The sequence below is a fragment of the Pomacea canaliculata genome, linkage group LG14, assembly GCF_003073045.1.
Source record: "Pomacea canaliculata isolate SZHN2017 linkage group LG14, ASM307304v1, whole genome shotgun sequence".
Lineage (NCBI taxonomy): Eukaryota > Metazoa > Mollusca > Gastropoda > Architaenioglossa > Ampullariidae > Pomacea > Pomacea canaliculata.
The window spans coordinates 13,058,728-13,071,150 of record NC_037603.1 but is presented as its reverse complement, the minus strand read 5'-3'; the positions used below and the strand labels follow the sequence as shown (position 1 = coordinate 13,071,150).

The following is a 12,423-nucleotide window of genomic DNA, read 5'->3' as shown; positions in this document are numbered from 1 at the left end:
CTGTTTATGTGGTTAAAGCAACTGCAGTTGATACCGCTCAATAAAAATTTTTTAAAATGGTTCCGAAAGGAAAAAAGGGCTGTAGCCTTCACTCCCCCTTTGACCATAAGATTACAGTACTTCTTCTACATAAAAAATGATTATTTTTTTTAATAAATACTTAAATAATTTACAGTAACTGATTAAAGATTAGATTGTCTTGTGGCAAGCGAGTGCAAAATATACCAGATTTTTAAAAAATTGTCTCGCAAAAATCCTGAAATGACAAAAACAACCAAACTAGGAATGATCCAGTTGAGCTTTGAGAAGATTCGTTGCTGATGTCCTGACTGGCGTAACAAGGAATGCCCACACAAGTCTCTCTACGCCTCGTCCCCACAGACAAAAGTCAGCTCACTGTCTGCTGGCTCTCACTGGGTGGAAGTCTGTCTTCCTCGATAACTGGAGCGAGGACTTGTGAGAGAGAAATGATGTTTCCAAAACTGTCTTTATCTGTAAAAGATAGTATTTCCAGAACCTGCTTAACGTTTTGAATAAAAAACCAACCAACCAACCAACCAACAGCCAACCAACCAACGAACCAACCACCAACCAACCAACAACAAACAACAAACAACCAACAAACAACCAACAAACAACCAACAAACAACCAACCAACCAAACAAACAAACAACCAACCAACCAAACAACAGCAACAACAACAACAAACGCTTCTCAGCGTCTGCATGTCATGAAATTAGTAAACAGTGAGACATTTTTTCCCAAAAGTAGGATTTACGGTTAAAAACACATATATTTACATATTTAGTTCCTCTTACCATTATTTAAACATTTATTTTTCAAGAGCTTCAACAGCAAAGAAAAGTAGGAGCAAAGTGCTGACCCCGATAGTCCACAACACGAACGCTGTCCGTGTGGTCATTGCTGGCCAGGAGCGCCCTCAGTCTGGCCACGAACTCCTCCCTCTGTCTCTGCCTCTCACTGGAGTCCAGCCCCGTGTTTCTGATCATCTCCATCTGGTACAAGGTGTTGAGGCAGCTCGGGTACTCACCCACAAAGTGAAGCACCTGGCATGGAATAGGTCACAACACTGATGAACTGATGGAGGGTATAGTATCTTTCTATAAATAAATATGCACGCGCCTATCCACGTACCACCATCATCATCCCCACCACCACTACACACACACGGCTCACACGAATCTTTTTAAATTCTGTTCGTTGAAGTATTGGCGGCCATGGCAACCAAGCTTACCTGCCCGTTGGGTTTGGTGATGCTCCACACGGTGTGTCTGTACACGCGGCGCAGGCTGCCTGCCCTGGACAGCTCCAGGTCGTCCACGTGACCACTGAAGGAGATGGCGCAGCCCGCGTCCACCAGGGTGTGAGGACAGTAGCAGCTGACCGGAACTAGGATGTAGAACTTCCGGGACATGCGTGCGTCGAAGCACTGCGTGTTGCTGTGCTTCTGGCACCATCTGTCGATCCTTTGCTGGATTCCTGTCAGGGGAGAGAAAAAGAGAGACGTTTAGGGCAAGCTGAGTGGTGATGATGATGATGATGAGGATGAGGATGAGAAGAAGGAGGAGGAGGAGGAGGAGGAGGAGGAGGATGATGATGATGATGATGATGATGATGATGATGTGTGTTTTATACAGCGCATAATGGCACTCCCGAAGGAACATGCTCTGAGCTTAAGACAAGTAGGAGACATGGAGAGAATACGAAGGATGGAAGGATAAACAACCATGCAGACAAATGAGTCAAAAAAAAACAACAACAACAACAACAACAACAACAACAACAACAACAAAACAACAAAACAAAACAAAAAACAAACAAACAAAAAAAAAAAACAACAAACAAACATAGACACAAAAGGAACTTAGCAAATATCACAACAGATGTACTAATGAACATTAGACACAAAACTTCACGCAGATCAACGGAAATACGAAGAGCGAAGGGAGAGCAACCTTTAGCCAGTTGGGTGAAGGGACATCACTCTCCATTCCAATGATATGTGCGTGTGCGTGTGAGCGAGCATAGAGGGGCATAGGTGTATGCACTTGTCTTTAATTACATTTCTCGACATTCTCCTTTTTTAATTGCAATCTATGAAAGCCGAGAAAACTCACTTCAAATAAAGACTTAAAATGTTGTAAAGAACATAGTCAAAGGGAGATGATTATTTAATCGTTAGTGCCTTTCTATGAGAAGAGTTGTCTATCGTCGTCGAGAACTACAAGACTGAAAGAGAATGAGTCGGCGAGTTTACAGAGATAAAACAAAAGAGAGAAATAAAGGAAAAAACAATATCAATGAAAAAAAGTATTGAAACAAATGATGTCAGAGCAAACAAAGGGAATAAAAAAGGATTAATTATATAATTAGAGACGGAAGAAGGACTGAGAGAAAGAAAGAAAGGAGTGTTCACGTGTAAACATAGTCATTTAGGTTCGAACCTGCACTTTAAATAAAATGCACCTCGTGCCTTGTCTTTGCTCCTGGTTACAAAATATTAACTGCGGACGACTTCGAGGTGAGGGGAATTTTTCAGGAAATAAAAATTATTTGAAGTTTACCTGAGACTTGTCAGGTCATGCGAACCGAAAAAAAGGAAATAAAAAATCCACTGGAAAGTAGCAGGTTTATAGAAATATTTTCTGCTTCCTGTTGAAAGAAGTTACTTTCAGAAGAGACAGGGAGTTGCACAATTATTTGCTTCTACATGATAATGACTCAGCGTATTCACAGGTGAGAACGCGGAAGTCTTACTGAGTTATAATAAACAAAATCCTGAGATTGTGTCACGTGTTTACGGGGAACTTGAGGCTCTCGTCTTACTGCCCAGGTGCTGAAAATCACAGCAAGGAAATTGTGTGGGATTTATCACAAATTCTCACCTGGCAGCACGAACCTCAGGTAGCCCAGGTAGTAATTGTAGACGATGCCGTAAGAGAGATTCCCAACAGGTAAAAGTTCATTCACCCTGACCTCTGGTCCTGCACAGTCAGTAAACTATATGAGTATGCAAATAGTGAACATGCAACAGTATTTTTTTAAAAATATGCTTGAAGATGAAAAAAACATACACTTCTGCTAAAGAGCGTCGATCAGCTTTTTGTATCTACATATAAAAATATTACAAAATGTCTCCCACCTTGTAGCATCGAAATAAGTTTGTCAACGTAGTTTGGGTCACTGCGCATGTCCACGTAGCTAAGGTGACGTAAAACGCTTGGAACGTCCTTTTCACACACGTCCACCAGCACGGAAGTAGAATAGCTCTGTTTGTTTCGTACATCCGGCTCAGACTTACATGCAGCTTGAACATGCCCCTGAGGTGAAAACAGAAAAGTAATTTTATGCACTCCGTGCCAATCCTCATCATCATCATCATCATCATCATCATCATCAACAACAACAACAACAACAACAACAACAACAACAAGTGTAAGCAAGTGCCACATCCAGATACACACCAGATTCTGCTGACTCTGATTCTACTCATCCTACTCCTCCCCTCCCCCAACACCAACATGACGTCATACCAGTCTTCGGAGAGGAAGCTCTTGGACACGACGGCCACGACATGTCGCGAGGCTCGCACCGCGTCGGTGATGACGTCACTGATGCAGTCGCCCACGGGGAAGTCTCGTTCGCACATGTAGCAGTAGAACCCTCGCTCCTCCATCACGCGCAGCAGCCGCGTGGCCACCTGCAGGTCCTCCCGCGCATGCGCGATGTACACGTCATGCTGCGCCTGCACGGCCGGGGTGGGCGGGACTCCGGTGGTGCTAGGCAACGGTGAGGCTCCCTCGCTTCTGGGGGCACGCTGCGCAGAAGACATGGGAAGAGAGATGTAGAGTGTGTGAAGGTGGATTGAGGAGCGAGGGGTAGGTGGGGAAGCTGATGAAGAGTAAGGGGGGGGGGATATATGAGTACAGACAGCGTGGAGGAGAAGTACTCTACCCATCAAGCCACTCACTGATTCATGGGCGGAGGATTGAGGATTATTGATAGACGATGCTTACGATCAGATAGTGATAATTGATGATGGAGCGATATGATCGATTATGATTAATTGATCGATTGCCTGATCGAACACAATTCAAAGATAATACTCACATGACGTCAACATCTGTCGATCTCTTAAAAGTTTCTGAGAACACAGATGCTGAAACCACACCATTCATCCCTCGGTTAGTCACTCTCACGTCCTGAGATCCCCGGCACTCGCCATGACCGGGTGTTGTTTCCTCCCTACAGAAATCCACCGAATCCCGTTTTAAATTTATTCTCAATTTCTTCTCCTTTACCTTCGTCTTGCTAATATCAAAAGTAGCTTTGCTTACAACATTTATTTTTTCACCTTTGCCAGTTTTTGATGTCCACGTGACTCCTTTTTCTTTGTCATCTCGAGTAGTCAAGGTAAACATGACTTCCGCCCCTCTGCTACTGGGTGAGGAAAAGATGAGGTTGGAATTGTTTCAAAATGCAGACCAGCTTGTCAAAAACCGAAGGGGAATGTCCTGTTGTTGTCTTGACGACACATCTGTCATCGTTGCCGTTGTCGTCAACATTCTCCTTCGCTTCGAAATTCCCCCGATTCAGCTCTAGAACACACTCCTGTTCACGGTGTCGCCGATGTTCTTTGTCCTCTTTGCATCCAAGACATTTGCTGCCGGCGTCAGCAGGTCGACTGCGGTCCCACCTCGTCACAGCAATGGCGCTGTCAGACTGGCATCGAGCATCATGGGACTGTCTGCGGCGCCATCTTGTCACCACCACCTCGCTATGAGAACGTCTGAGAACTTGATGGGCGATGCTCGGCCCTGATGGCGGAGGGATATACACAAGCTTTCTGCATCCACCCGAATGTGAAAACTCATGTCGCATAATTTTAAAAACTCATTCACCAAGGCCTTGTGAGCTGTGTGGTCCGTAAAGACGATTTTATCCTGCAACAAAATTTGTTCCAGTTGAGAGGTGACTGAAATGGAAGCGAGTCAGAAGAAGAGAGAAGAAGCTGTAAAGAGAAGAAACAGACTGCAAGAAAACTAATTTCTCTTACCTTTCCTTAATTCATCCTTTCTTCATTTATTTCTCTTAAGTAAAGGGTAATACGGTCGTGACAGAAAGCGAAAGTAGAAAGAGCATGATAATTCACAGAATTCTGGGGTGTGGTTGGATAACACACAAACGGGAATGTCATTCAGACAGAAGAAGGTATTTTCGATAAATGTACCCACGATCTAGGTGCTATGTGATTTTAAAAGTATTGAGCCTTCTTAAACTGTGTTTACAGGTAATAAACAAACTAGGCACCAAAGATTGTTCTATTCTTGTAAACTACAGGTGTTCTTAATAACATCAGCTTCGGTTACAGGAGGCAAGGGCCAGCACTTCCCCCGACTTCAAGACGGTGATGTCCAAACGTTTCAAGGCTACTTTACTAAAAAAAAAAAAAAAAAAAAAAAAATGACAGTTGCTTTGTTCTTTTTTTTTTAAAAAATGCTGTCATTCATAGAGGTTGACCTTTTTAAACACCTTTTGGCAAAATAGGTGCAACGCCTCGCAGAAAAATTAAAAAAAAAAACATGTTATCTGTGTTTATTATCGATGACAAAGCTTTCACTGGAGTAGCAGAAAATTACTTTTGCTGTTCACATACCTGTCGTTGACATCCACAAGGTTAATGTTCAGTGTTCATCGAAAGAATCGTCGCTACCACTGTTGAGATCTGTGAACGGTAACCTAACTGTATCGTTCTGTTCATAAATGTAGCGTTCACACAGGTTTGTCTGTGCAGCACATCATCTTCTCAATCTTTCACTAAAACTCGTTGTGGCTGGCACTGCTGGTGATGGTGAACCCCCTCGATGACATTCACATCACGTGTGATGCTGCAGCCCGCACCCTGCACGTACTTGCAGCCTGGCATGTGCTGAATGTGTTATATACACAGTGGGGTGGTAACATACCCGGCTTTGTGGGGGGTGGGACCCCTTGCTGACAGTTAACACATTCTTGCCTACTCAGTATCTTTTTTTGAGGGGTCGCTGTCCCCCCGCTCCCTCGACCCCCTGGTTCCTACGTCACAGATACATGGTAGGTACAGCATTCCGATCACGTGGTCTTATAATGGTTTTCCCACAGACAAAAATAATCTCCTGCAGTTGAGATTACACAGACCCTGCGCTCAATAATCGACAAGAGTGAAGTAACCCTGGCCACGCCCTTGTCGCTGATGACGTAACGACAGGGTTCGCAGTAACGACTATCTTCTCAGTGACGACATGTACGGCGGTACGGGTTTCCCCCGTCACAGATGTTACCGCCATGTTATGTGAAGCTGATGGTTTGAAAGCAGACGGCTCACTACGTCGTTTACGTGCACTACGTGGTTATTGAGTGAGTGTCCCCACCCAGGTGTGACCTTTACACCGCGCAACGGGTTTTCCCGAAACTAATCACCTGTATCGGTTATTGATCTTTACGCGGGTTTATTTTTTTCTGGAACAGATTATGATAATGACATACGACACGGTGACGTTCCTGATTGTCATACCTACATATCCATGACAACAAACTATTTCTAGAATAAATTTAAAGGAATAAAGGGAGACAAAAAGTAGGAGCACAAGAAGTTTGGGGATTGCAATAATATATCTTGTAGTTCCCTAACCTTTCGGTTGTCGGGGACTATATTTTTCTTCTGTTTGTGAGAAAAAGAGGTGAGGAGGCTATCCCGCGTTCGACTTCCATCAGCAACCTGAAAAGGTCGTACTATGACTTTTTTCAGGTTGTTAGAGAGTGAGCTGTTAGAGACTTCACTTCTGTCGGGGATCAGCTGTTACTTGAAGGCAGTGCCATCTTATCTCCTCTGTTATCCGCACCAGCATGGATGCTAACCCTAAGACTAAGTTCAGTGAGTCACTATGATGAGTTACCGAGTGTCGAAAGGACTTTACTCATTGAGTTGCTCGCTTCTCAACCTAAAACTGTACTCAAAAGAACAAAAAGTTTTAAGTAATAGAATGAGAGCGATTACAAATGAAACTCTTTCACTCACACATGCATACATATACATTACAAGCATTGAAGGTAGAGCAAGGTCCCGGTACCACCATCGAAGACACAAGGCAACAGATGCTATCCACAGTCCAGACACAGCGAGGTTCACACACAAAGAACACCAAGACACCAACATCCCTCCCCCGCGACAAGGACATGAAACTGTCGCTCAGACCTACATCAAGAGCGAGTGAAGGGGCGGAGCACAGTAGACACCTTCCTTGACGAACCCTAACGAAACCATTTACCAGATGATGTTGGCAAACCTCAGAGATGATCTCCTCCCACACCTTGTGACGAAGAGAAACTGTTCGCAAGCAACTAATTAAATAAGAATTTCGTAATTAGCGTGGCACTTTTTTATGTAAAGTGGGTTCTCTTTTAATCACTTTTTAAAATTCAAACATCAATAGTGTAAACAGGTTTAAAGTATAATTTTTACACTCCATATTGTTGAACTTTATTTCCTAATACTGACCACTTACAAAAACTCGTTCTTAGACAAATAAATATCATTGAGTGTTTGACCAAGTTTGGTGAAGCTGTGTGTTAAGATGACTAAATAAAAATAAAAATTAAAAAAACCCCAAACCAAAAACAACAACAACAACAAAACAACCAACCAACCAACCAACCAACCAACCAACCAACCAACCAACCAACCAACCAACCAACCAACCAACCAACCAACCAACCAACCAACCAACCAACCAACCAACCAAACAACCAACAAACAAACAAACAAACAAACAAACAAACAAAAAACCACACACACACACACACAAAACCAGCGGTATGTGGAGGAGCTAAGCTAAGTGTTCAGAAGCGGAGAAAAATGTGGACGGATGCTTGACCTCGTGGGCGAAGTTTCAACATGTCGCCATACTCGGTCAAATATTCGTTTATAATATAAAGAACTTTTCACAAAGGACTGTGATGCCTCAGAACAGTCTTTAGTGCAAACAGTCTTGTGTTTGCCAATGCTTTTACCAATACATTTGCCAATACGATGGAACTTAGGGACACTTTGAAGGATTGATGTACTGAACAGCCTTCAACTTGCCAACTCTTACTCATATTAACTAAATGAACTGTAGGTATGGTTATCTATTACTGGCAATGCTTAAAGCAAGGCAGGAAAGGGAAGAAAAAAATATTGCAGCTTTAAAAAAAAAATCGCAAATCCAGATGGATGAAGGACAATGAACTACTTGTTTGATGAATGAGACTCCCACGAGACGATACTCAATACAAATTCAAGTGAAGACAATTTTTTTTTTATTCAAAGGTCTTCTTTCTTTCTTTTCTAAGCAACACATGCGCAGCCAGTTCCTCGGGAAAATGTTTCCTTTTTTTATGTTTCATAATTAAAACTTCCCGGTCATGTCGTTCAGAGACTCGTACTTTCGCTGACCCTCCACATGGTCTTCGGGCGACACCAGGGCGTTGGGAGAGTAAGATTTTGACAGAAAGAATGAATAAGTGGAAAATAAGTAAGCGTAGTGATATCTGCTTTTTTTAGTATCAAAGGCTTGGATTACTTCTTTCATTCGAAACTACCTTTGTGAGGTAGAATTAAGAAGTTTTTCTAAGAAGGGGGACATTTAGAATACTTGTCTGTCTATCCGTTTGCTTGTCTGACTATACGAGTGAGTAAGCGAGGAAATGACTGTTAACCTGTTTGCATGATGCATAACATATAAAACACACACACAAACACACACACAGGTGTTCACACACCCTCAGAGTACTTCCTCTTCCGGTGAAATAATCGTTACACATAAAAGTCAAGAAAGAAAGACTGTCTAAGACGGAAGATAAGTAAAAGGTCTGTTCTGTCCGTTTGCCTCCTTGACTGTATGAGTAAAAGAGAGAGTGACTGTGTCAATGTTTGTATGATACATAGATTTATTTGTTTGTTTGATACACACGCCCACCCACAAACACGACTAGTAGTTGAAATCAGTGGAGTTTCACACAGGGACAATTCCTGTGACAATTGATTTACCAACTGTTTTGCATCTGCAGCATAACACAAATTAATTTATATTAACAAGTGAACAACAGTGAACAGTTCTGTTAATGTCCAGATGAAATATGTTGATTGCTTCACACACACACATATCATTTAAGAAAACTTTATTATTTTTATTGTTTGTTTATAACAGAAGCAAGCTGTAAAGCTGATAAGACGAAAGAATTGTCAAACTTTTCCATTTACTTCAACAGGTTGTTTGCAATGCTCACTTGCTGGACATGAAAGTTGCCCCAAGCGTGCAACAAGCTCAGATTTTAATATTCTCTGATGACATTGGTGTTTTAAGGCATCATGTACAGCAGCAGCAAGCAACAACAGGCAATGTACACACACTTGAGACTTTCTCAGGCTCGGGGATATGCTCTTCAAAGGTCACGCTATACAGCCTTGTGGTGCGCAGGGTCGGAGGTGAGCATTCCCTCCTCTTCAGGTAAAGAGTAGGTTTTGGCAGCAGAGGTGGAGATGGTGATCTGTAGCTTGCCCATCTCGATCTGATGGACCCTCCTCTCCGAGGGCGTGCTTCGCTCGCAGCTCAGGACAAACAACATGGCGCCGCTGATGGCGATCGTCGCGCACTTGATGACGAAGTAAATCTCGAAACCCCCTTCAAGACGGGCAACCAATCTGGTGGTAGGAGGAGAAAAATATATTTTAACATACAAGATAAATAGAAAACACGGGCAAAAATTGAGCAATGAGGTAAAGGAAGAGACTCTGTATAGACAAACGCAAAGGGCGTTAATAATAATAATAATTGGATAGAGGTCAGATATATATTATATATTACATTATCAATATTTTTTCTTTTCATATTATATATTATATATGTGCGTGCAAGTGCAAATGCATATTCATCTGCCTCTTTACCAGAGACACGTTGTCCAATAACGTGAGCAGCACCCTGGAAGAGCATCAGAAATCCCAAAGAACTGGGCAGCAGTTCGATGCCCAGCAAGTCCACCAACAAGACTGAGGTAAGTGTCTCGTATGCACCTGGAAAAAAGACAGCCTGGTCAGTATCGAGACACGATCGCTGACTTCATGCATGAATACGATTCACTCGACATAGAAAGTTGACAATACCGTCACAGTCGAATGAACAGGCCGGCAGATATTAACTTTGGCAAAGCCGGGTAACATGTACATAATTTTATCTGTGTTTATGTGTGTTGGTTACTGCGACCTCTCACCTATGCATATTCCACAAGCTAGGGGAAAGGTCACAAGAAGTTTGCCGCCGATGAGGGGGATGAGGGCCGTGGCCACCCCGCAGATGATCAGCACTGTGTTATACAGCATCAGGCGGTCCACCCACTGCTTGTCGGACACATACCCGAACACCACGCAGGAAATGACGTATACAAGCGGGGTAGTCCACATTCCTGAACCTGAACGGGTCAAGTCACAGGGTAATAGAAGTTAAGGTGGTTTATTTCGAAATACAACTCAAATGGTGAGGAATGTCATTGCATTGCTGTATTCGATGTATGTAAAAGAATGGGGAAGGAGAAGGGAGTCTGTTGTACCTGTCTATTACAGCCTGTATGTAAAAGAACGGGGGAGGAGAAGGGGGTCTGTGGTACCTGTCTGTATGGCTTTGTTCCATGGAAGTGTGAAAAGCATGGTCAAGTCAATGAAGATGAGGAAGTTGGAGATGGCGAACACGAGGAAGACCTGGTTCTTTAGCAAAGAGAGCAACGCTCTTCCTCTATGTCTTCTTCCACCTGCAGACGAGAACGAAACATTTTTATAAACATTTTATAACTACAGAGAGACAACTCTTACCCTTGATTTCCTCAGGGTTAGCGACTTTGCTTGACTTAACATGATAAGTGTGTACAGATATCCAGCATCTCACCTTCTATGTTCTCCCCTGTAACTGCCACAACTGGGCGTCGAGGCACTTCCGGTGGACTGAACAACACCCCGCAGACGATGACGACCAGAAGATGCCGCCCATGACGAGTATGGCGCTGCGCCTTGCGGAGACCTTCAACAGGTGTTCGGTGAGCAGCGCTTGGACAAAGGGGCCGACCCCTGACCCGCATACAGCGAGCCCCGTGGTGAAGGCTCGGCGCTTCTCGAAGTACTGAGCCACGATGACGATGGCTGGCAGGTAGATGAGCCCGAACCCGATCCCTGATGGGTGGGAGTGAGGGTGAGAAGAAGGGTAAGAAGAAGAAAGACAAGTTTGGCTAAGATTTTTGTATTGCAACTTAATAAATATAATAATTAGAGAATGAAAATGAATATAAAGAAATCTACAAACCACTGAAGTAGAAATAATTTTGCCACGACAAATGCTACACAAAACAAAAATGTGACTAAATAACGATTGATGGAATAAATCAAAACAAGGAAAATATTTATGATACCGATGAGAAAGACAAGGAAGGACGCCACTAAAGACGACGACGAAGACGACGAAAATTAAACTGCAATACTCAAAGAAATTGAAAGCTGAGTCACCTGCCATGACACACAAGGCGAAGTACATGAAGTAGAGACTGTGTGCATACAAGAAGCTGAAGATGAAGCTGAAACCACTGATGAGGGCGCCAGCGGTGGTCACCACCCGACACCCGTACTTGTTGGTCAGCGCTGCGGCCACTGGACCTGCACAGCATCAAGCGGACACTCCGGGCATGTAGATATTTGGTTGAGATCATAAGATTGTTGCTAAACATCTTCAGCTGATAGTTACAAGTGTGCACGAGAGCTAAAGAATGAGAGAGATAAGTGTGTATGTGTGTGTGTTCGTTCGCGCCTGTCAGACCAAAAGCAAGATCTCACCGATGATGTAGACGAAGTTCGGCTGCAGTTCCCAAATAAACTCAGTCTCACTAGGTCCATCGTGGAAGTCCTCCAGAAAGAAGACGAGGAAGGTGTGGAAAAAGTAGTTGACGCTGCCAACGATGACGTGGATGAGGAACGACGAGTACACCACGCATCCCCACCCATCCCCGACATCGCCGCCCTCGTCATGCATCACCTGCTCCATGAGGAGGTTTCTGACACTGTCGGGTGCAGGTTCCGGTCCCTGTTATCGTTGGCTGGTACCCGGGATAGATTGGTAGCCAGGAATCGACTGGTAAGAAGGGAGGCGATGTATAGGATGCTGTGGGTCTTGTATATATGTTGCTGTTTCTCTGCAGTCATGTCAGTTTTGGAAGGTGAAAGTTGTTTTGGGTGGGGTTAGGTCAACACAAGGAAAACGCACATTCTCTGATTTGACATAAGGGTAAAAAAAAAACGAGAAAAAAGAAAGAGGAAAGAAAAAAAGAAAAGAAACTATAAGCAAGAAA

The 12,423-nt window shown here is 43.5% G+C and overlaps 2 protein-coding genes across 2 annotated transcripts; both read right to left on the bottom strand.

The window, feature by feature from the left end:
* Positions 1-204: 204 nt before the first annotated feature.
* Positions 205-7,162, bottom strand: LOC112555920 (stimulator of interferon genes protein-like). The gene is made up of 8 exons (XM_025224505.1): positions 7,100-7,162; positions 4,132-4,964; positions 3,555-3,838; positions 3,164-3,341; positions 2,907-3,005; positions 1,256-1,500; positions 884-1,067; positions 205-492 (listed from the first exon to the last, which is right to left on the bottom strand). The coding sequence occupies exons 4-8, from the start codon at positions 3,210-3,212 to the stop codon at positions 389-391; spliced, it is 681 nt and encodes a 226-aa protein (XP_025080290.1). The 5' UTR covers positions 3,213-3,341; positions 3,555-3,838; positions 4,132-4,964; positions 7,100-7,162; the 3' UTR covers positions 205-388.
* Positions 7,163-8,372: 1,210 nt separating this feature from the next.
* LOC112555148 lies at positions 8,373-12,411 on the bottom strand. Its single transcript, XM_025223383.1, has 6 exons — positions 11,588-12,411; positions 10,977-11,257; positions 10,702-10,842; positions 10,309-10,506; positions 9,986-10,111; positions 8,373-9,742 (listed from the first exon to the last, which is right to left on the bottom strand). Exons 1-6 carry the CDS (start codon positions 11,803-11,805, stop codon positions 9,651-9,653), a joined length of 1,056 nt encoding a protein of 351 aa, XP_025079168.1. The 5' UTR covers positions 11,806-12,411; the 3' UTR covers positions 8,373-9,650.
* Positions 12,412-12,423: the final 12 nt, after the last annotated feature.